At 45.2% G+C, this 25659-nt stretch overlaps 1 protein-coding gene across 1 annotated transcript in view; it reads left to right on the plus strand.

Annotated features, from left to right (window-relative positions):
* Positions 1-25659, plus strand: part of LOC138513401 (cathepsin E-like) — a 201135-nt gene that overhangs the window by 73639 nt on the left and 101837 nt on the right. The window contains exons 5-7 of the mRNA XM_069628230.1: positions 576-775; positions 4000-4122; positions 19578-19722. Coding sequence (XP_069484331.1) covers positions 576-775; positions 4000-4122; positions 19578-19722 — 468 coding nt within the window. The remainder of the gene's footprint in view (positions 1-575; positions 776-3999; positions 4123-19577; positions 19723-25659) is intronic.

Consider the following 25659-nt stretch of genomic DNA (forward strand, 5'->3'; position numbering starts at 1 on the left):
GCAAACTTCAAAATGCTCTTATCATCTTGTCCAATATGGGAAACATTTCCTCACTAAGGTTCAATGTGTGCCTCAATAAACTGCCCAAACTGCACAGGACACTCCTGCAGTTCCTGTTGTGATCATCTGTTCCTAGCCAGACGCTGCGAGAAAGAGTTCTGATGCATTTTCTTTAAAATGTCCTAAAGACCACAACCCTTCCACTTTTACCACGACACTAGACGTGGAATGAAGCAGGCGGTGTGGCGACAGTCTTACTGGCAAGCACTAATCACACAGGAAAGTAGCTCGGAGGGAGGCAGGGCAAGTTCAGCCACAGCATGAGCAAGGAGAATGCAACCTCAGATCAAGATATCAGAATCTTAATAATGATGCCCAAGGATTCCCTGGGTTCTTAGCAATGGGGTAGTAAATAAGGTCTCTTGTCGTGACACCTGCATCTCAGTGAGTGACCGGATAACAGAAGGAGGAACACTCCCCATGGCTCTATGAAGGAGATACCCAAAGAATGGACTCTGGTGGGTGCCCAGTAGGGGTATTGACATCTTTCTGTCTTCTCTTTCTTTTCTAAACAGATCAGCAACCTCTCCATCAAGGACCAGGACTTTGGCGAGTCTGTCTTGGAGCCCGGCATGACCTTTGCCCTTGCTCAGTTTGATGGCGTGCTGGGCCTGGGGTACCCATCTCTCGCCGTAGCAGCTGCAGTTCCAGTGTTTGATAAGATTCTAGAGCAGAAATTGGTGCCAGAGCCTGTGTTCTCTTTCCATTTGAACAGGTTGGTCTATTGGTCGATGGCAAACGGGGCAGGTACCATCAATGCACGGTGGTCATTTGTGAGCGTGAGACGCTATACTTGCAGATACCAGAATTCAGAGGCGCAGGATGATCAATAGCAAGGCTCCCACATTTCATTTCGTAATGATTACATTCCAAGGACTCTAGCAATTGAATGCTGCCATTTTATAAATGTATGAGTTATGAGTCATGCAGAAGGGGGGTAAATAAATCAGGCATCCCAGAGGGATTGATTAATGGGGTGCCCAAATAAAGGTGTTCCTCTCATATTGAAGCACCGTGCATGGACTATTGGGTTGATCTTTGATCTGTGCTTCAAAGACGAATTCAAATTAAGGCATTTTAGGTCCATCAGTAAAGCCGCCCCCTTAAGGGTATGCATTTATACTTGATATGGTTTAAAAAAATAATTGCAGATTATGTTAAAATATTCTTGAGAAGGGAAGACATCGATTTCTAAATAAGATTGTACCGTGGCAGAATGGAGATGCAAATTGATTTCTAATCAAATAGAAATGTATCTTAATATTGAAATATTGAAAACATGAGTATTGTATATAAGATGGGCCTCATTACGAGTTTGGTGGTATTCTGGCAGTGAATCTGTTAAAATGCCACCAAATGGAATGAGCATTACCACTACTTGGTCGTGCGGATTTACAGCAGCAGTACAAGTGTTGGTATGGTAAATACCCATTTTTGAAGTCTGTAGGACTCCATGGGGATTTCAGTGGAATAACCGCTGACGGTATTTCTGCCAATTCTGGCGCTAAAGTGGAGGATTTACTTCCAGCTTTTTGCTGTATAAGTATATCCTCCATCTTGCCAGAAAAATTATAGTACGACAGTGCCTTAATGCAGCAGTAACGTGGCAGTAATGGAATTACCACTGCATTATTGATTCTTTTACCACACTGCCACACTCGTAATGAGGCCCATTTGTTTCTGCAGCTGCGGAGATTACAAGTTAAAATCCTGCCAGTGCTAGATCACCCTTTCGTCCTGAGTTTGATATGCCAAATTGGCCTTGTATGTACGTTTTCATTTGTCACAGATTTTCTTTGGAGAGCACTGAGTTGATGAAAGAGAGTATATTAGGATGCTAATACCCTGAAATGGTGACTTTGGAGGGGGTATGGTGGCCTCCCATTATGCAGAGCTTGCTTTTGGACTCTGCTGAAAAGTCTCAATGCCCTGCAACCTTTTGCTCCCTGGATGTTTTGAACCACAGCTCCCACCAGTCCATAGCCCGTGGTGAAGGATCATGGGAGTAGTAGTCCAAAATATGTGTAGAGCTGCAAGCTGCAGATTCCTGCTCCAGATAGTGCAACACAAGACTTTGTGGATTGCTGTGATGCATGTGCTTCTCTCAGCCGGAGCAACTGGAGTGGGAACAAAGTGCTCTGAACTTAGTTTGGCACACATTAGACTCAAGGGGTCCTAGTGCATTGTGCATGGCAATAGCTGAATGGACACCTACAACCAATCATCCTACACATAAATGCCCATCAGACACATGTACACACACACACACACTAAGTTAGGCATATCATAGATCACAGGAAAAAACAACATCAACGCATGGAATCATTCCAAAATAAAAGAGTAGAGATTGTGAGTAGACCTATGGAATCCCGCAATCTCCTCTTTTTGGACGGTTCTTGGCTGGATGCTCTCAATCCAGGGAATTTTAAACCACATTTGAACCTTCCTTTTATGGGAAAGCTTCTTGTACAAACTGACACTGACCAAATTCTGCCCCAGTGTCTTTCCTAATCTGGCTTTCTAGGGCATGGGTCTGACACCTTTGGCTCTCCAGATGTAGATGTTTTGGCCTACAAATTCCAACAGCCCTATCAAGAGGCATAGCCAGGATTGTCTAACGAGTGGGGCCTGGCACGAAGGAAATATATGCAAATGTCGCCAAAATAACTGCGACCAGGCAGTTGCTGAGACTTTCAGCCTACACATTATTCCGACTCCCATTAGTGCGCCCAAGGGGAGCAGAGGTTGTGGGGGTGTCCCTCACTCTCCTTGATCGCACTAACGGGAGTCGGGGGTTTTGGGGGTGTCCGCCACTTACTATTATAGTAAGTAGAGGATAAGAAAGAACAAAAAGAAAAAGAAAAACAAAAGGACCCAGCAGCGTCAACACCACCCCACATAAGTGGGAGGAACTGACGCCGGAGGGGCACAAGGTAGTCGGCTTTGCACACAGAACTGCGCCAAAGTAAAGGTTATTGGGGGGTGCGGGTTGGAGGATTACGGGCCGGGGCATGCGGACAATAGTGATCTATCTGATCAATGCACTGCACCGTAATTGGAGTCAACATTTTCGGGGGCGGAATTACGGGCGCCGCATTGATCACATAGATTCGCCACTAATGTAGTTGGGCCCACCACAGTGACATCAACATCTGCAAATGCCCGCACAGCGCTGCTGAGTGGGCATTTACAGATTTTGGGTGGGCCTTGCCCGCTCAGGCCCTACGCTGTCTTCACCTCAACATCATAAATGTTGAGAGATTGTGGGAGTCACAGTCCTAAAGATCTGCAGAGCCACAGGTTGCAGGCCCCTGTTCAAAGGCAAGGTGTACTGAATCAGTCCATGTTGTTCTCTTAGTCTACCTGCAATTGGGGGAAGGGGGTAATGTGGATGTGTTTGAGTGCTGATTATTTAGGTCTGTCTGCAGCCTTCAGCGCTAGGGATCATAAAATCTTACTTCATTAGTGGCAGTGGGTCAGTAGTCTGGTTGTGCTTTGTTCTGTATTGCCACTTTAGAGGCCCATCCCCTTCATAGGAGACAAACAGAGAGACCAAAAGTGTCATTGGAAAGTAACAAAGCCATGCTGTTGCTATCTAATTATTAGCATTTCTTTTATTTTATTTTTTCATTGATTTAGGTGAATTAAATCAACTTTTCAATACAAATCTAGTTATTTGATCATACAATAAAATGTAATATATACAAATGATAAAATTGACATGATTTCTAACAAGAGAGAAGCAGAATACAAAATAATTGAACAGTCCTCAAAATTCATCAAAAGCAAGACAAAACAAACCAAAAAATAAAATTTCATCAATTATCAGATTCTATCTTTTTTGGTCCTCAACATGAATCTAAACAGAAACAGAAACCTTGCCAATAATTAGGTTCCTTTATTAATATTGGAATTTTGCTGTGGTCTCCTTTTTTTCAGAGTAGAAGAGAGTAACATTGGAGGAGAATTGATTCTGGGCGGAATCGACCATTCGCTCTACAAAGGATCAATTCACTGGATTCCAGTCACCAGGAAAAGCTACTGGCAAATAAAGATTGACAAGTATATGCATCATTTACATACGCTGTCTTTTGGTTGTGACAATTTTGACTATTCAGTTGATGTGTAAAATGTAAAGGAAAAAACAAAATTGAGCAAAACTCACGAAGAAGCCACCAAAAAATAACCTGCGGGTTACTGGGGTTAGTGTAGATGGGGCAGCTGGAAAGCTGGAGTATGGGGGAGCCTTAGGTGAACCCCCCCCTCATTAAAAACAAGTAGAAAAGACTGATTTTAAATTGAAAGAAAATCTTTATTGCATCTTCTTGAAAAAGGCACAAAACATAAGCAAACAGAGAGGATTACATAGAGGCATAGCACATAATTCCCAAGTTCTGCTTTTAATCAGTGTCAAACGTGTCTGTCTGTGGCTTCTTAGACATCCAGTCCAATGGGAAACTATCAGAAAACGCAAGCATACCTTGCCTGTCGATTTGGTAACAGCTCGTATAATATGAATTGCCTGGATGATCAAGAAAAATAAGTAATAGGAAATAGACTTATTTTCCACACTCCACCACACCCTTCCCAATTGAGCTCACAGGCCAGCTGATTCACAGATCTCCCACTGGAAAACCCCATCCTCAATCCCTTTCTAGGCATGGAATCGAGCAAGACCTGCTAAACCCTCTCCCGGTCCATAATGGTATTGCATTCACTTCCAAGACCTGCACAAGTTGGCACCTTGTGAACGGCCCTAACTTTACACGTTTCCTGATGAAAAGCTTAATTAGTTCATCCGCTCTTCCCCTCCTTTTGAATGCTTATGGGTTGAGATCTGTGGAGTGTGTCTCACCATGTTTGAATTTTAGGGAACCCTTTTACTTACACATGTTGAAGATTTTATCATTCCACTTAGGATCCACAAATCTGAACATCAGTGTGGTCCCCTTATTTCTTTTGATTAGCCTTATTTGTTGGCCCTTCATTTGATAACGACGGGCTGTATAGATGGGTTCTCTGCCAAGTCCATGTCCAGTAGTTCCATGATCCTCTGAGCACCAAAGCTGCAGAGTTATCAACAGCCTCAAAACCCTGGCCTGACTTTGCCAGATCTGCTTTTCAAGATACTCTCTCCACAATGTCAAAGCCTCATTCCTCTTTGTAATGGCATCCATCATCTTATAATTATATTGTCCACCCATTGCACTATTTGCAACAACCCCTTTTTCCATAAGAGTACCTGAGAGCAACGTTCCAACTTATTGCTGTTTTTGTTGTTGTTGCAAAAATGCTCCTCTCAGCAAGCAATTCCAGCAATGAAATGTTCACATCATGATTGTGCCCTAAACGGCTCTTCACCACAAATATTTAGTGCCCCCCATCAAAGTAATTGGAGAAAAAAAACAATGCCTCCTGCCATTTCTGAATCACAGTCATTCATTCCAGTTGTCATTCACAAATAAACAGGAATAGTTTGTGAAGGTAAAAGGGCAAACACATGTTAATTAATAAGATATGTAAAATAATTGTCAGCTAATATGTATTATAGGGGAAAAGATAAACAGTGTGTGTAAATGCTACCTGAAGAAAAAGAAAAATTGAAAAGGTCAAACAATGTAACAATGCTGCCATACATGTGTCATACATCGCGCATATTTGCTTTAACATAATTAGGCCATGTTATGTTCTTCCTCCACAGAGAGGCTCCTCTACAGTATCTTCTTCATTTCAATCTGGTTTTGAACTGCTTCCTTCATTCCTCTAACGTCCTGATGAAGGCTGGGTTTCATTTCCATACCATGACCCACACGGCCGAAACTCAAGCATCTTGAGTCGACGTTTCCTCTATATTCACACTGATTTCTCTACCCTTGTGGCTTAAACTATTACTTTCTTTCTTCCATCAGAATTGGTTTCTTTGTGTTACAACCACACCAAACCTGGTGTAATAATACTCTAGAATTGCAATATATGTTTGGAAAATGTGTTTCCTTGTTGCATCTGCCTATGTTAAAACAAATATGCGCTATGTATGACATATACATAGAAGCACTTTTACACTGTTTACCTTTTGAATTGTTATTTTTGCTCAGGTAGCATTTACAAACATTGTCTTTCTTTTATCCCATCATATATTGTACCCATCAATTGTTGCACTATTATAGTTTCTACTTGGTCCCCAAAATATATTTGTCAATATTTTAATCTTCATACTGTGAATAGTGTGTTGAATTAAGCTTACCCGTAGAGGGGACTCCTTTGCTGTATGTTTACTCTAATCTCGATCCCTCCTTTTTCCAAAACATAAGAGAGTTATTGCCTTCCACTGCACAAAATTAATAAGATATGTCCTGCAGCATGTTCACACTCACTTTTTCGATACACTGCAAATACTTAAGAAATGGGGAAATGTTTTTTTTCCAAAATAAAATAGATCCAGCGTCACTTCTTTACAATATAAAATAGGGTTGGTTCACCTAAGGCTTCCAGCTACTCCTACTTTCCGTACAAATGGAGTCAAAGAATTAATTAATATATACATTTCTGTTAAATACTTGACAAATGCTGTAAAAGCAAGTGACTGGAATCACCATTCTTAGGTGGGTGGACACTTTTCGGAAAGGTCTTTTCCTGAGAAGGAGACAGCCGCAGACCTAACAATAGCAAATGTTCTCTAAGCGAGGGATACAACGTTGACAAGAAATGAGAAGGGTTGCTACTTATTTTGTATAAATGTTTGGGCACACATAACGTTGAAGTACTGCTCTGTGGCTTCACATTTTCTCTTACATCAATTCAGCTGCCATCTTGGACTAGTGGACTGATGCTAACCAGGGATGCCAATCATCTGCTAAACCTGGAGAAACCCTAACACTATCTATTCTAATGTCACCCTCCCCCTTTAATCAATTACAGGTACTCTTGGTTTTATTAGTGCTGGTTCCCTTATATTGATATTTTCCTCATTGCCCTAACAATTCTCCTCCTTTGAACACTGTCAATACAGGGTACCTGTCTGTCTCAGGTAAATCCAAGGGAGGGAGGGTATTGTCGAAAGCAGGCAAGTGAACCCCACTTTTGAGTGTGTTGGGGGTCAGTGACAGCAACCCCTGCTTTACATGTGAGATCTGTTACTCTCTCCTTCTGGGGACCGTCACCCCAGCACTGTCACTATCAAACCAGAGTCGATGGAGCAGCTCAGCATGTACGCTCAAGCAAATCTCTCTTGTCCCTCCATGCTCAGAGACATTCATTGGGAGTCTTTCATTCTTGGTTGATTGGGATTTATGTAGTTTTGCCTCCTTCTATGATTGATAGGGTGCGTTACCAGTCCTCTTTGCAGTTTGTGATTCAAAGAAGGTTTTCAGAGCAGAAACTCAGAAGGTTTCCAGGGTCCTGGTCATGCCTACAATGAGGCACATCAAGCGGGACGGTGCCGCCATTGCCTCCCTCTTTCTACTAAGGAAACCCACCACACAAGAATGTCAATCTAAATCAGCGGGTTGATTTGAAGACTAGAGCCGCACATTCAGGTCACATGGTACTCTATCAGGCTGCATGCTTCAAGTGATAGGGCCAGACAGCCCCCAAAGATGCAGTTTATAAGTGGCAGAAAGGCTGTTTTAGTGCCCAATGCCCCAACTGCTTCACCCCGGACTCAAGAAGATCCAGACATTTCAGGCCCAATCATCCAGGATGGACCTGTTGAATGTTAGGTGTTAGAGAGTTGGTTAGTGGATAAGGTGCATGTGAGCAAAGATGAAAGCAATAAAGGTCATGTGACTGGAAGGTACCTCGATTGTACCCTTTTAAATATACCAGATACTCTTTCACCTTTCATCTTTAGAAGAAAATGCAATCTCTGGCCAAAGAGAAAAGGAAGAAAGGAGAACTTCACAGAGGTGGAGCATATCATCACTTCTACACAGCTCTCAACCACACTCCTCCACTTGCTAATCAAGGAGCAAGGCCCAAGCTAAGAGCATCCCAATGCACTTCTGAATTCTCAGTACGTGACCATGTCGACAATTTGATTGGAGCGGGTTCACCTAGCATGTTTGTGGCATCTAAGTCTGCCACACGGAAACTCATTGATCCATAGTCATTTAATTCCTCCCCCTTGCATGATTACCCTGTGTTATTTGCATTGGTAGAAGCACAAAAAGAAGACATGGATCATTTAAAATCTGCACTTCACCAGGCACTGTTCAAAGCTGGTCTCCTGTATACAGTGGCTTCAGGAGAAAAAATAATTCAAAAGCTGTTACAGCAAAAGCAATTTGGCCAAAAGTATTGATGTTCCAAGCTATGATCTTTTAAGGTAGGCCGAACTGAAAGAAGGGATACCCCTAACTCACCTCACTCTAATGCATATCAAAACAAGGGGAAATTATATTTCACATTTCTTACACAAGTCAATTGCACAATCATTTAGAAAAACGAACTTCTTCCTACTAACAACCCCATTTCCTAGGAAATGGTGCTGCAGCTCCTGACTAAAAGAGATAGAAAACCTAAATATATAATAAGAGCCGGTGTTCAACATTCCACATGCATTACAGTTAGAAAGAGAAAACACAAAAAAAGTGTGCAAAGAAGAAACATAAATCATTATGCACTATTTAAAATGAATACACATTCAGAGGGATATTCACCCTATTTATTCAACTCTCATTTGAGTGGGCATTGGCTACAATAGTTCCATTAGAATAAGCTTACTTAACATGGAAAAATCCAAATAATTAAGGGATGTCACTATTAACAGGTTTCTACAAACACTAATGAAATGCATTCTTCAGGGCCAAATGTTCATCTACTGACTGAGAGAGTAGTCCATTCATATTGCTTTGTAGTCCTTGTTTCACATGTTGCTTTTGTCAAGGCTCTAAAGTTCTTGCACATACATTTAATGAGGTCTGTTTTGCTGGTCTTCCTTCTTATAGCCCTTTTCTTTTAGATGTTTCTCTGTGAGCTGGCAGGGTTACTCAATGTTTACATCTTGTGCTTAAGGCTCTCCATCCCAAAGCCCAAGGTGTCCAGTTTGTAAAAGAAAAGGATTTTTGGTTGTCTCTTGATCTATCCCTGTTAGATAGGCGTTGGACCGCCGTTTCCTAGGGAAAGGGGTTTGTTTTTTTCTGAATAATTGTGCAACTGTCTATTTTGAAATTGATGCTCCAGCACCACTTTTTATAAATGCTCTTACTAGTGTATCCATCATGGTCCCTTATAAAAAATGTGTAGCAGCACCCGGTGTACTACAACGTTCATACTCTACTACTGACAAATCGGATGTTTTAATGTGTAGGCCTCACCCCATGTTCTAGTTGAATCTAAGGTTTGCTCTAGCAAAATCCTAAGACCCAACTGTTGGCTAAATTATCAGATGCCAAGTTATTGAATAGCATCCAAAAGAAGAGTACAATCATTATCTATGGTGTGCCTCAACGCTCGGGAGCTGCACCCTGGGCGGCCCACCATAATAAGACACTGGCCTGGCTACGGGGAAAGTTGGGCTCAACAACCAACGTATGCCTCGATCTGAGGTCAGTGAGAAGGCCATGTGTCCCAGAATCAGATTCCATCTCAGACTGTGCATTCTGATAGTTTATGGGGACAGTAATTTACTTAACTGTCTTCTTTCAAACAGAAATTGACAGTCAGAAATGTTCAGGATAAAAAATGTTTTCATCTATTTTAGCAGCCTTTAAATATTTCAGGCTCAATGTTGTGCGTGCTATTCTTGCGTTACATTTTTTCACCGTTAATGTTATTAACATTCTCTTTCTTTTTATTACTATGCATGTGAGCATCCTGTTTTTTTTTTTTAATCAAAGATTTTATTGATTTTCAAATGTAAGCAACATTACATTCATCTCTCTACGCTCCAGGTATGGGACATGGGAGGGAAAAAAAAGGGGGGGGGGAGAGGAGAGGAGGAGGGATGGCAGGGGAGGAGCGCGGCAGACAAGAAAACAATAACATTAACAATTCAGCTTCAGGGACCATGGTACAACATTACGTCAGAGTTGACATTGGATGTCCTTGTGATATAGGGTGCACTTAGTAGGTTCAATATTTCCCCTTTAGTGGGCTTCCCACAGTCTTATCGACTACAGCACTTGCCCATGACTCTCAGTCATCTTCCTCCCACCTTTTCCATATTTTCTCTGCTTTTTTCGGGCACCCTCTTGCTTTGTACACACGGTGCTCCATTACGGCACATATGTCCACATCCGTAACCCATTGCTCGTAACTGGGTGTGCGTTCCGAGCCCCACAATTGTGCAATGTTCCGCCTGAGGATCGCCATCGCAGTGGACCATAGCAGCTTCTCATAGCGGGAGAGGTCAGATTCACCGGAGATCCCTAAAAGCAATTGCTTCGGGCACTTCTGTATCGGTTTACCCAAGACTCTGGATAGTTTGTCACAGCATTTCTGCCAGAGCTGCTGGATATTACCACACTCCCATAGTATATGAAAAAAGGTACCTTCCTCTCTCTTGCAGCGCAGGCATCTTGCATCCGAGGCCCTGCCCCAGCGGAAGAGGGCCACTCTCGGGTAGTAGGTGCGGTGCAGGATCTTCAGCTGGACCAATCGGAGCTTTGAGGAGATAGTTGTTTCTCGCGGGTACATCAGGGCCTCCACCCAATCCTCTGGCAGAAGCTGGCCTACATTGCGTTCCCACTTTGCTTTTAGACTGGAAAGTTCTGATGTCGCGAGTGAGGTTATTACATTGTACATTGTGGAGGTAACCTTCCGCTCCACCCGTTCTAGGACTATGTTGTGTTCTAGAGGGGAGCTTTCCGGCAGGTCTTGTATGGTCTGTCGATGGGCCGTCCAAGCATGGCTCAGTTGCATATGGTGGAACCTTTCTGTGTCCGGCAGGGAGAATTTCTCTTGCAATGTCTCGAACGTTGCTAGGTTGTCCTCGTGCACGACATCTCCGACATTGGAGACACCGCGTTGGGTCCACTCGGGCCATCTTGGCAGCTTTCGTACTTCAGGGAGGTTGCAGTTGTTCCACAACGGTTGGGCCATAGTTATTTTCCCTCCCCAACCCAAGTATTGAAGCGCTTCCTTCCAAACTCTCATTATGTGGGACGCCATGTCTGGTTTCGGAGGTCGGTCCAGGTCCCTGTAGAGGAGCTCTATTGGTTTCATTGTGGTGTTACAATGGATGCCCCTGATGTGTGGTAGGCCCCTGTCGCCATGAAGCATATCATTCACCACTTCCATTTGGCCGGCCCAATAGTATGATTGCAGTCTGGGCAGCCCAATCCCCCCTTCCCAGATGGACCTCTGAAGAGTGGCAAGCGCGATCCTCGGGTGTCCTCCCTTCCATCGCCATTTTCGGAGGATGCATTCAATTTTGTGGAAGTCCTGCTGGTGAATGTACAAAGGTGCGTTTTGCAGGATGGATAGGAACTTGGGAAGGGCAATCATTTTGAACAGCGCCGCCCTTCCCAGCAGCGTCAGCGGCAAGGAGATCCAGTGGCGAGTGTCATCCGCAAATCTTGTTATCAAGGGAGAGAGGTTCAATGTTGTGTACTCCGTGAGTTGCGTCGTGACACGTACACCCAAGTATTTGAACTGCTCCTTCTCGATCTGGTAGGGGCCCGGCGCTAGATCCTCCACCGGGGTGCCCCTTATAGGGAAAAGAATGGATTTGGACCAGTTCACACGTAATCCGCAAAATACCTCATATTGCCTCAGTAATTGAACAACCTTGGGACACGATGCATTCGGGTCCTTCAAGTAGATGAGTAGGTCATCTGCGTAAAGAGATATTCTGTCTTCCCAGGTCTCGGACCATCGGAAGCCCTCCCAGGTTTGAGTGTTTCGCAGCAGGATGGCCAGGGGTTCGATGGCAATGGCGAAGATCATAGCCGATAGTGGGCAGCCCTTCCTTGTACCTCTTCCGAGCCTGAAGGGTTCCGATCGCCAGCCGTTGACCCTGGTCCTAGCAACCGGTGCTTCATACAGCAGTCGCACCCAACTCATGAAGGTTTCACCGAAGCCCATGCGGCGCATTATGGTCCAGACGGCTTCCCATCTCACTGTGTCGAAGGCCTTTTCAAAGTCAATTGCTAACAGGGCTAGTGGCCCCTGTATGCTGTTGGCCCTTTCCAGCACTGAAAATAGCCTGCAGAGGTTCATGCGAGTTGATCTTTGTGGCATGAAGCCGCATTGGTCCGGGTGTATCAGGGTGGGAATTACCTTTTGTAATCGGTCTGCTAATAGTTTTGCAAGTATTTTGGTCTCAGAGTTAATGAGTGAAATGGGCCTGTACGAACTGCATCTCTCTGGGGGCTTGTCTGGCTTGGGTATCACTACTATTGTTGCTTCTCGCAGATCTGGAGGGAGGATGCCCTTTTCTCGTGCATGGAGGTACATTTGCCGCAGTCGGGGCGCTACCACATTAGTGCCTACCTTACGCCATATCTCCACCGGGAAGCCATTTGGGCCAGGGGTCTTGCCGGATTATAGACCGGAGATGGCACCCAAGATCTCATCCTCTGTGATCCCCCGCTCCAGCTGCTGCCGTTGCGCCTCATTTAAGGCAGGAGTTTCGATGTGGTCCATGACCGTAGCGTCCATCGGAGTTGTGGGTTCACTATATAACTCAGCATAGTATTCCGCGAAGCCTTGGGTTATTTCCTGATCTGTTGCTCCTGTATTCAATCCTTTTGCTTCGAGTCTCTGGACATGGCTGCGTCCCCGCTCCTTCCTTTCCAGCCACGCCAGCATCTTGCCTGCCTTATCGCCTGTGTCGTAGATCCTTGCTCTCATCGCAGTGTGTGCCTATCTAGCATTATCCATCACGATGCTTTGCAATCTTTTTTGTGCTAGTAGCAGTGCCCGGTTAGTGGCTGGCGTATTTCCATTTATGTGGTCCTCTTCTGCCTGTTTGACTTGAGTCTCTGCTTCAAGAGTCTTGCTCAAATGCTGCCTCTTTTGGGCCGCTGTCCACGATATTAACTCGCCTCTTAGGACCGTTTTATAGGCTTCCCACAGCGTTTCAGGGTTTGTTCCTGCCTGTGTGTTCAGCTGGAAATAGTTGTTAGTAGTTTCCTGCAGTTTATCAACCAGCTCAGGGTCTCCCAGATGATAGCTGTTCAGGCGCCAGCACGGCGGTGGGGTCTTCCTGGATGTCGTGAGTAACATTTCAATCGGAGAGTGATCAGAGATGCCTCTAGGCAGTATGTTTATTTCCCGTGCTCTGTATAGGTCAGTTGCGGGGGTGAAGAAGTAATCCAATCTGGAGAGTGAAGCATGTGCCCCCGAATGGAAGGAGTACGCTCTAGTGTCTGGGTGGAGTTCTCTCCACACGTCGCAAAGGCCGAGTGCGTTGGCGAACGTGGCCAGCCTGGTGGGGATGTTGGGATTCCTGTTACGTATGTGTGATCTATCCAGGGTAACATTCATGACTTCATTAAAATCGCCACCTAGTATCATGCAGTTGGAGGTATCATTAGCGATTAGTGGGGTAATGTCGGTGAGTAGTGGCTCTAGGAGGGTTGGTGGTGCATAGATTGCTATTAGTGCCACGGATTGTCCCCACAACTCACCCATCACATATATGTACCTGCCGCCTGTATCATGGGTCACCGTGTAAAGATGGAGGGGGAGATTTTTGTGCGCCAGGATCATGACGCCTCTTGAGTCCATCGTGAAGCCCGAGTGGAATGCTAGCTTGTAATTCGTACGTCTGAATAGGGTACATTCTGTGCCTGTAAGGTGTGTCTCAGATAGGAACACTATATCTGCCCCCCGCCTATTCAGGAATTGGCGCACCAAGCGACGCTTGATGGCATTGACCAGGCCATTTACATTCCAAGACATGAGCTTTAGTGTTCTGAGGGCGTCCGCCTTACTATTGTCATCTGCCATGTGAGCATGTATTGGTATTGGCCCTCATTGCCTCCGGTGGCGATGTATGCCTGTTGGAGCCATGCCCATGGGGTCCTAACATCCATTCCAGCCACATGTCCCTATGAGTTCGATTGGTCCCTGTTGAAGCTGTCCTTAACAAACCCTTAACCCCCCACCCCATACTCCGCCCAACTAGAAGCATCGGTCGCCCAAACAATGAAACTATGGTGTCAACCGGACACTTAACATGCACTAAACTGAATGTCAGGTGAAAGTGATCGTCCCCTGGATGGGTGGGGCCTAAAGGGAGGGCGTTACTTCTCTAAAGGTGGTCCCCACGGGGAGTTACCAGTGTGCAACACCTGGGGTTTATTGCACTCTCCTTCTATTGTAGGGCTCGGGGCTCCCCGCGGCCGCTACAGGTGGGTGTATGCTGCCTATTGTTACATATATGTGTGTACTGTAGGTAGGATCTATTGCCTGCTTTGGGTATCGTAGTGTGGCCAGGGAGTATTGGCAGGCATTGTACGGGGGAGGGGGAGGTTCATCCCCCCAGGTCTTCCGGCAGGTCCTGCGCTGGTCGTCGTCGGGGTTCTCGCTGTTGGTCTGGCGGAGGTCTGCGGTTTCTCCCACTGTTTTCGCAGGGGGTCGACCAGTCTCCATCTATGTTCTGCTCGGCCCAGCGCCACGCTTCTCCGGGGTCACTGAAATGGACTGTTGTCCCTTTGTGGTAAATCTTGAGTTGTGCGGGGAAGAGCAATCCGTACTTAACTCCCATCGTATGCAGTTGTCTTTTCAGGGGATCGAAGAGTTGTCTTGCTCTTTGGACTTCCCGTGTATAATCTGGGAAGAAGGCGATTTTGGAGCCATTGAACGTGACAATTCCTTTGGCACGTGCATGTTGCAGTAGGGCGTCACGGTCTCTGTAGTTTAAGAATCTCGCTATTACAGTTCGTGGGGGGGCCCAAGGTGGTGGTCTGTTCGTGGGTACTCTGTGCGCCCTCTCTATGGAGAAGAACTTGGAGAAAGCGTCAGGCTCGTACAGGTCAGAGAGCCATTGTTCTAGAAATAGTTCCATGCAGGAGCCCTCTGCCTTCTCGGGTATACCGAGGATGCGCACATTGTTGCGTCTGGATCTACCCTCTCCCTCTTCCATTCTGTCCTCCAACACCTTCAGCTTGGCTGTCACATTATGGAGCTGTTGTTGCATGCTGTTCACCCTGTCCTCCATGGTGGATATGCGCTGCTCCGCCTCTCCCGTGCGTGCCGTTAGTTTTTGCAGGTCATGCCGGAGGAGGGAAACATCCATACTTATACCGTCCTTTTTCTGCTCCATGGACGTGCGAGAGTCCGCTATGGCGGCCATGATGTCTTTCAGCGAGATACCCTGGTCCGTTTCCATCTCCTCCGGAGATAGCAGGTGGTGTTCAGTGGGCTGGGGAGGGGGAATGGTGTATTGGTCCATTCTGCTCTGTGTAGGAAGCTTCCTCGGTTTATCCTTCCCCATAGTGCCACGTTGAGTATTTAGTGTTTCGTTGTGTTGGCCCCCCTGTAATGGATGTCGCACTACGAATTCACACGCGCGGGAGTTGCAGGTAAGACTTTGACATAACAGGCACCAGGTTCAGTCTGTCCCTCAAAGGCAGGCCAGTGTGTCCGGATGTTGGGGGGGGTCCTGCTGATAAGTGCGGTGTCCTGTCCCACTGAGGCTGCCACTAATTCTGCTGATGTTGGGCGCTATCTCATTCAAAATGTCATTTGCGCTGTGTGGGCTGTTGTGTTTGGCTTGGCGTCACCCCTCCACGAGTGCTTTGGGCCCAGGTCTCCAGGCGGCCTTCTTCCGTGCCCTTCAGGCACCCGCTGCCGGGCCGCGGTTCGCTCCTGTACCATGGTGTCTCTTCCGCAGCAGGGATACAGGCTCCTGCTCCAGCCCGCGGGTCCGCGTGTGTGTCGCTGAGTAAGCGGCACCGGCGGGGCCGGACAGGGGAGAGCCGCGTTGTCCGGAGTAGCTCCTCCTCGGCCCCCGCTTTTCTCTGGACCGCCTCGCCAGCCGCCGTTGTTGTCAGGGGTAGCTCCTCCTCGGCCCCGGCCTCTCTCTGGGCCGCCTCGCCAGCCGCCGTTGTTGTCAGGGGTAGCTCCTCCTCGGCCCCGGCCTCTCTCTGGGCCGCCTCGCCAGCCGCCGTTGTTGTCAGGGGTTGGGGCCCGCGCGGGGGGGGGCTCAGCCTACCTCGCTTTGGTCAGCCCTCCTGTCTTCCCAGCCGGCACCGTTCCGGACCTCTGTTCCCTCCGGGGTTCCCAGGAGGTAGGTGCAGGCGTAGGGAGATCCGGACTCCGCTCCCCGGTGGACTCCTTCGCAACGCCTCCGTCCGTGCCAGTACGCGAGATGCACCCTCGCCGATCGGGACTCCGGGAGCCCAGCCGGGTTCGCACTCTCCCCCGGCCACGAATAGCAGGTCTGCCGCGGGCTGGATTCCTGGATTTCTCCTCAGCACAGCCTCATTTCATACGCTCAGCGCGTACAGTCAAGCCCGCCCGCGGCCATTTTAGATACAGGCCGGGCTCCGCACGCCAGTAAGTTTCACTCGGACGTCTGCAGCAGATCGCACTGTGGTTTCCCCCTATCTTCGGTCCGGGAGTGCCCAAGGGTGTTCGCTTGGGCATGGAGATGTTTCCAGCTTACGTAGTGTGCAAAAATAAGGCTTTTGACAGGATATTGTAGTGCGGCCGCAGGAGCCGAGCAGACACACGTCTACCTCATCCCGCGGTTAGCCGAGCATCCTGTTTTGACATCCATGTTGGCCTTCCACTTTGGCCCTACTCTGGTCTTTCAGTGCTTAAATATGTTATGGTCAGAGGCACTATAGAAATAAATCAATTCAAATTGTAGTTCTTGTTACAAAACCCAAACCAAGCCATGAGCAACAGCACAACCCATATTATTAAATTCTCATACCTTTATACCCATTACACTCATATTAAAAACCGATACATTTTCCTGGCTGGTCTCCCTGGCAGATGTTCCCCATCTGTGTTCAGGATAAGCGGAATCTGAAGAAATGATCGACTATGAAATAACGAATGGGAGAAATTACTAAATTCTTTTACCGAAATATATTTGAATTTTGGGGACATTCTTGTATAATATAGGGGTGGGCTAAGGGTAATAGTTAAGATAAGGGGAGCGGCAGGGGATCCGGGGGTCTCCCCCACACCCGTGTTAAGTAAAACAAAAAAGATTTGGTCATTTCTCCCATTGGTTTAGTTCTCGGTAATCTGGGATAAGCATGTCCAATATCAATTTACCGGAGGACATCCTTCTTTATACCAGTCAGAAGCTATAGCGGAACGCACCCACGATAAGCAGAAGAATCACGTTGATCAAATGTCCATACTTTTTGTAATGCTTCAGCAGGATTTTTCTCATCAGGCATACATCTTACTTGTTCGAAATCCTAGCCAGGTGCATGAAAATGCCTTTCCACAGGAGATTTTGCATCGCTTCTTCTAATATCGCTCTTGTGTTCTCCTGCTGTTAGTGTATTATAGTCAGAGCTTCCAAACGCTGCTAAATTATATAATGATATTAGTGGACTGACGTCACCAAAATCGGCAGTGCAGATTTTCAATCCATGGTGTGATAAAACACCCTGTTACTACAAAAAAGGTAGACAGTGTTTATCAACAGTTAGACCTCACATACACTTAAATCACATTAATTCAAAATGTTATTAAGATACTTCAAAAAAAATCTCAAACAAGAGATCACAATACAAAAGTTTTAAAAAAAACTCTTAGAACATACACAATTGGAAAAGTGACTACCAAGACATTCTTCAATTAAAGAGATTGGATGTTAAGTGTGTCACAATATTGAAAAAACAATATTATAGAAAAGAACACTTCTAAATGTTGTATCGACCCTAAATTGGTGTCAGTTTCAAGAATTAAGTTGATTCATACTTAGGAAAAAATAACTCAACATGTTTCTGTCCTCTAGGTGATTCTGGGACATTCATCAGGAGGGGTCACTAAACATCAAATTCCAATAAAAAAGTGTTCCAAATGCTGCTAAATTATATAATAACATTAGTGGACTGACGTCACCAAAATCGTCAGTGCAGCTTTTCAATCCATGGTGGGATAAAACATCCAACACTTAGGGTTCAAATTGCCTGCAGGTGTCAGCCAATGTTGCCATTTGAATGCCGTTTCTTGGGTCCCTGCATTCGATTTTAAACACTTGCAAGTTGTAGTGTAAAACTGAATGAAGAGTAAAACAAACAAAATCGCTTTTAATCTTTACTGTTATGCTCTGTCTTGTCAAAAAGTACCTACCGCCTGTAAATGACTATTTGTAGATGGCATTTACTAATGGATCCTTATTGAATCGCCTGTTTTTAGCAGGCGCTTAATGAAGGTGGGTTTCATAGGAATCCATTTGTTCTGCGCCTGCAAGAAAATTACCTGCAGGTGTAAAATGGAGGAAAGCGCGGTAACTCCTGCTTCCCCGCCTTTCAAGAACTCGAAAATAGAGCAGAGTATGAAATGAAGGCAATCCGCCTTGATTTCGATCCTTCGTTTCCCACACCACACCATGTAAAATGACCCCCGTAATGTTGTTATTAAAGCCAGGAGCACTTACCTTAGATATCCTCTGGACTTTGGCTGTTTCAAGATTTATCCAAAGCATTGCTTTAACTGGAAAGCAGTTGGACACCATTTTTATCCAGCCTAGAGCCTGTACCATTACAGGATTTGACACTTGTACCAAGCAAACCTGAATGAGTTAAGGCTACATCGCAGAAGCATTCAAAGTCCAATCAACCTCTTTGTCATTCCCCCAGACCTATTTGTCAGTCCAGCAAAATCCTTTACCAGTCTAACAGATCTGTCTGTCCTGCCAACCTCTTTGTCAGTCTCAGGTGCCTCGTTGTCAGTCCCATCATCCTCTAGGTCAGTCTTGCCGACCTCTTTTTCAGTCTTTTGTCTGTCCTGCCAACCACTTTGTAGGCAAGCAAGAGTCACTGTCCATGCCAAAGTCCACTTTGTCAGACTCAACGGCCTAGTACTTAGTCCCATCTGCCTCTTTGTTAGTCCTCTGGATCTCTTTGACAGTCATCGGGATCTCTTTGTCCCTTCGATCAACTTTTTTGTTAGTCCTGTCAGCTTCTCTGTCAGTCCCACACACCTCTTTGTTAGGCCTGCACGCCTCTTTGTTTGTCCCAGAGACCTCTTTGTTAGTCCCGCAAACCTCTTTGTTAGTCCCACAGACCTCTTTGTTAGTCCCAGAGACCTCTTTGTTAGTCCCGCAGACCTCCTTGTCAGCCCCACAGCCTCCTTGCCAGTCCCACAGACCTCCTTGTCAGTCCCACAGTTCGTACAGCCTCACAGACATCTTTTTCAGTTCTATCAACATCTGTGGCAGTCCTGAGGACCTCTGTGAGTCCAGCAGACCACTTTGCCAGAGTTTGATCGACTGAAGTCTGTAGTAGTTTAAAATCGTATGGACTGTGCAATGTTAGCATACATTTCCTGTTTAGTGTAGTTAAAAACGTCAAAGGCTACTTTTTTTTAAATTTCTCATGCACTCGAATTTTCGGGGAGAAAGGATATTAAAAGGCTCTTTTATCAATTTTTTACAGTGTGAAAATTCAAGGGAGGGTTGAATTTTGCCCGGAAGGCTGTCAAGCCATCGTTGATTCGGGAACCTCCCTCATTACTGGACCTGCCACTCAAATTAAAAAGCTGCAGGAGTATATTGGAGCCACACCAACATCCTATGGCGAGGTACGTATGGGGATCGTAAAAATATAACAGAGGATTGGTCCAATCTCTGCTTTTTAAATAATCTATGTGTTAAAAAGGGTATTACCCAAATTGACCTATTACAATTGACCGTTTGCACAATTGACCTAATTATAGTGGTCCTAATTGACCTTCTGCACAATTGACCTTTATATTATTTTAGTTATTTTATATATGTATTGGGTTGGTTATGGATTATAAATAGTATAAGGGGATTGGGTGAGGGGTTGCAGGGAGTTTTGGAGTGGGTGTGGGGTTGCGGGGGGTTTCCCCCGCATATATGTCCTAATTGACCTTCTAAATTAGGTCAATTCACCTGAGGTCAATTCTTCCGAGGTCAATTGTGAAAAGGTCAATTAGTATACAACCTTAAAAAGCAGTGATTAGACCATTAAGATTGTAACAAGGCCATTCTCCTATTGAAGAGAATTATTTCTATGTATGTATACATTTGCTAGTGTACACATCTCCCGGAATTGGTCACTAGAAGTTTGCTGCATTGGATTAAACTAGAGCTTAATTATGCTGATACTGAAGTAAAAAAGACACACACAAATCCAACTTGTCAATGTCGTTTTTGAAACACATTGTGAGTTGTCACAACAGCTTTGTCAATGTTTGGTTTTGGCTCCACGGTAGCACTTTAGCACCAATCAGACGACGCCCAATAACATGTCTATGGACACATGGCAACTAGTATGCAAAAGCCGTGTATACAAATAAACAATCAAATCAAATCAAAATCACATTTAGTTATTAAATGGTCATCTTCAAATAAGGGAATTGATGGCAATCCTTGGCAGTTGGTCAAGTACCTGGAGGGCTGACACCATTCTTGGCCATGGGGCATGCATCTGGGCAGTCGATGGCAGTCATTCACGAGGTGGCAATTACCAAGGCATTTGGCAAGTATGTGGCCAGTTGATGGTTATCCTTTCTGGAAGGACAAATAGCAAAACGGTTGATAGCAATCACTGGCAATGAAAAGTGCTTCTTGGCAGTTGATGCAGTGCTTGGCGAAGTACCTGGACATGTATTGGCAATCCTTTGCAATGGGGTAAGTATCTGCAGAGTTGATGGCACTCCTTGGCAGTGGGTCAGTTACCTGAGAATGTGATGGTGATCTCTGCCAATGGATGGGTAGCCGGTCACTTGATGGTAATATCTGAAATATATGAGCACTTTGGTATTGCGTGGCAAAGTGACAGTGGCACTGACACCTGGGATTGTTATGGCATTCCATATCCATATAGAGTTTATGTTGGCAGTTTAAGGCATTGCCTGGCAGTCCAGGTGACTAGCCAAACTGCTGCCATGACTATGTGGCCGTTTGGCATTTGATGCCTTATAATGTGAGTACCTGCCATTTGGCCTCATTATGAGTGTGACAGTCCGGAAATAAGAGTGCCGGTACCAATATAACGGCACCCTTTCCGGACCGCCACACTTCGACTCTGCGGATGGGGGCCGTTACTCCCAGCAGGTCTGACCTACTGGGCTCAACGACACTTGCGTTTAGAGTTGTCACGGAAGCACCGGAACCGTTATTAACGGTGCTTCTGTGAACCCATTCCTGTGGTATCCTCTGGGACTCCACAGGAATGGTGAGTTACCAAATCCGCCGCCTGATCTGCCCTATCCCTCATCCTAGGGGGTTTGGTAATCTCAGAAGGGTGGGTTTGGTAGGGTTTGTGAAATGAATAGGGGGATTGTAGGAATGGTAGTGTTTTGTCAAAGTAGACTGGGAGTTTGCGAAGTAATAATCAGAGGGACATGGATAAGAATGACTAGGAGTACTTGGGTAGGTAACAGGAAGACAGGGATTCTGGAAGATGTAGTTTATGGGGTTGGAATTCCAGATTTACCAGATGCTGAGGCCTTGTTGGATTTGGGTAAGGGAAAATCATTGGGTGGAAGAGGGTAGATTTGGAGCAGCCTACAAAAGCTTCAGGGGCTTCGTCCTCATCACCTTCTTCCGTGGTATGATACCACATCTTGACTGGGTGATTCCCGTGAGCATAACCCCGGGTTCCTCTACCCAGGTGATCCTCCCTCGCTCGTCCACCCCCAGTTCGGATCTGAGAGTGCCAGCCCTTCCCTGGCCACCTGAATAAGGGATTCTCAAGTTGTACTTGGGAGAATATCCCCAGGCTTTTCACATTCCCTTCCCCTGTGCTGGTTAGACCGCAGTGTTTCACTTCGGGATTCCTCCGTGGAACACCCAGATCGCTGGTCCAAGCATTCCAATACATCCTAAATTGTTATTGCTGGGACTTTCAACTCCTTCCTGGTTGATCAGGGTTTGCTTAGGGGATGATTTTGTACGAGTTCTCTCCTCCCTCTTTCTCTCTCTATCTTCCTTTGCCTTTCTTGAGCCACCATCAACTCTTATTCTATACTGTCAGGGCAGATCTCCACGACGTGGCCCCACTCTCCACAAATAGCCATTGTTCGAGGTGAGAGGCTTCTGATTCATCTAGAGATTCAATAGATGTTGACCCTCTACTATCCTTATTCAGGTGGCTAAAACAAATGTTCAGGGCATTATGGGTCTCTAGTTTTTGCTCCTCTTTGTTAACTCAAGGTTCTTCGTGTATCCTCCCACTTAAGTTTCTCACCTACTCTCTCCCTTGCTCGCCCCCTAGTTTTCCCTTTGAATAGTAAGGATGATGTTCTGAGATTTTATTTTCTATAGAAGGGGTCTCTAGGCATCCTTCTGATGTTTGATTGGATGGTATTTCCCCCAAGGTCTCATACATTAAGTTCTTTCTGAGTGTTTTACAAGGGGTTTCACATACTACGATCCCTACTCTATCTCCACTATAGATTTTCACAGGGTTTGTGGAGAAGTTCAGGAAAACGAAGGTAACTTTGTCTTCGCAAGAAAAAGAGAGAGAACATTTTCACTTTACCTTCCTTGCAGGGTAAAATATAAAAGGTCCAATCCAAGGGATATTTGATTCTTATTTGTAAACAGATTAAGGCTTTATCTCTTCCCTCCAGTAAATAATCCTGAGGGCAAAAATCATAATAAGTGTTGCCCTCAACATGTTTTTGGACAGGTGAAATGGCTTGAGAGGTCAGGGTAAGAAATTGGTTTCCTATTCTCTGTTCAATAGGCTGCAAGGGTTGCATCCCGTTTTCCATAGACCTCACCCCATTTACGGAAAAAGGGGCTTGATGGGAACTGCCCTTGGACTACAAGATTTCTGAGTCACCTTGGAGAGTGTCGTTCATTTGTTCCTTCTGTAATACTGTAGGAAGAGCATGGAAATCTCTATTCGGTTTCTCTTCATATAAGTGGGCTCTCCACCTAGTATCAATTGGATCAAATTCCACTCCTGACCCCATATGACAGACACAAGTGATCACAGTTCAAGGGTGTTTATTAAACTGTATGAATGGGTGAGAAAAATGCCTAATATAAAGCTAAATCTAAAATGGGAGCAAGCTACAACCATCAAAGAATAATAAGGGAGTACTAGTGGCATCTTGTCAAATAAGAAGGGCCCATACTAAAAAAGAAGCTAGTGTCTTTGGTGAAAATAACCTTGATTATAGAGGGAGTTTTTAATGTTGAGCAGGGGTGAAATAGCCTGTCCCTAACAGCTGGTAATTCCCAGAATGTTAGTATGAGACAGGGCTGCTGCCAAACATTGATAGAGGCTTACGTTCTGGTCGATGTGTGGCGGGGAGCCAACCCACATACTACAGTCTACACATTCTATTCACACCCACCTGGAAACTATGCAAGACTTCACCACCTCCTGATCAACTACTGGTAGAGATACCTAACGAAGTGTGATTCCAGCCAGCTGATGGTTTTTTGGACCTGGACATGGTGATCCTGTGCTTGGATTTGCCTCAACTTAAACTAGGTAAATGCAGATAGCAACTTAATGACACATTACTGAGGGACCCAGTATTTAGGGAATATCTTAGAGAAAATAATTGAATTCTTTTTAGAGGTTATTGAAGGGCGGAGGGGGTTGTTCAGGGACTTGTGTGGCATGCAGCCAAAGTCACCTTTAGAGTTCTTTTGATGGCTGAGGGTGCTAGGAGGAAATGAGAGTGGACCATATAGGAAAACCAGCTCAGCAGAGAAGTGATTCAACTGGAAAGCACTCTGAATTAAAGGAGGGGATGAAAATAAAAGACCCAGGATCCGAACACTGCATAAAGAAATAATAGACTTACATGCTAGAATTGTTTTAAAATTATTCGATTTGCACTTCAACAATTCATTCAAGTACATAAAAAATTAAATAGCAGTACATAATACAAAAAAAACAATATCCATCAGGTTAAAACATAGGGACACGAGTCAGTGGTCCATCATAAGTTTTCAGTGTCTCGGATCTGAGAGTAAGCAACTTCCTTAAATAGGTATTCACAGTGGAGTTTATCCCCACTTCATAACTTGAGACCACATGGTCATAGGCCAGAAAGCATTTCCTCACATTGATGTACTTCAAAATTGGAATCAAACCATAGGCATGTTGCGGGCACAATAATACGAACAGTAAACTAATTTCAATCTTGTCAGTGCAAAAAGAGCAACCACTATTTACTGAACATACTTGATTATTTCATGTGACAAACCATGTATTAAGCAGCAACAAATTAAAGCGGAGCCTAGGCAAGGTCCAACATTCCTAACTGTGCATTGCAGACTTACGATATGGCTGGATACCAGTAGTCGAGATGGTTTGATACTCTGTATATGTTTTGTTGTCGAACCATCCGATCTCCCTATTTCCACTAAAATGGGTGCCCAACTCTGTGATTAACTGTTAAATTTCCAATTTGGATTAAAAAAAGCTGGTGGACCCCAAATTGTGTGCATGCATGGCAACTACACATTTTAGAACCGTGATTACCCCACCAGCTCTTTTTAGCCTCTGAATAGGGCATAATATGATCGAAATAATATTAGACAAAATGGCTTTGGGATTCGAGCATGTTAATAGCCACAACCTAAGTGGTGCACTCAGCCAAGAGAAAGTCCAGAGAATATTTTGGAAGACCTAATATTTTGCGACCAAATAGATTTTTCATTGTTTCCCCATGCAGGTCATAACGACCTTTTTTCTTAGGGGTTTCAATAGGGTTACTATGATACTCCTAGAACAATAGGAGGAAACAAAACCCCTATGATAATCCTATTTTACCAGCCTCAATTGGAAATGTGGGGTTCCTTGATATGTGGGGAAACGTCCCCATGGCAGAGTTGAAGGTACTTACTTCTATATCCATTTGGGAAACAGGATGGAAAAACAATGTGTGGGTCTGGAGAGTGCAATCAATAGCTCAGTAATGTGGGAGGGTGGATTTGGGTGCCTGGAAAAGAGCTATTCATTGGGGTATTCCATAAATTCCCGCTTTTCCGAGCCTTATGGGATCCCTAGAAAGGGGGAGAGTTTAACATAATGACCTTCGTGTTTAAGCTGTGTCCGGGCCTCTCACTTTGTAACAGAGCTTTCGGATATGCTGTGGTTTCAGCCAGGGCTTCAGGAAGTATTGTAAAAAGTAGACTCATTCTGGAGGGAGGGAGGTGTCATTGACATTGCTTCCATGAAAAAAAGGAACTACAGGCTGGAACCCTAATGATATAGCTACATCTGCAACTGAAGGGGGTGATGTCTCAGGCTATTTGGTAAGAGGAGGTATCTGGGGGTTTCACATAGATTGAGAGGATACTGGAACACTTGGTGAACAAGAAGGGTCTTATTTGGGCAATCTATTGATCTGCACCAGTACGCAGATCATGAAGAGTAAATGGGGAAAGTATTCAGGTTCCACGATGTTGGAGAGTATCTTGCCCGTTATCTGCGATAGAGCCTGTCGGTTTTCACCGGCTAATCAATGCAAGCTCCATGCGATGAATTGTTGAATCAATGCTGATTTCTACCAGCAGGA

This window comes from Ambystoma mexicanum, chromosome 12 (assembly GCF_040938575.1).
Source record: "Ambystoma mexicanum isolate Mex_15411 chromosome 12, UKY_AmexF1_1, whole genome shotgun sequence".
NCBI lineage: Eukaryota > Metazoa > Chordata > Amphibia > Caudata > Ambystomatidae > Ambystoma > Ambystoma mexicanum.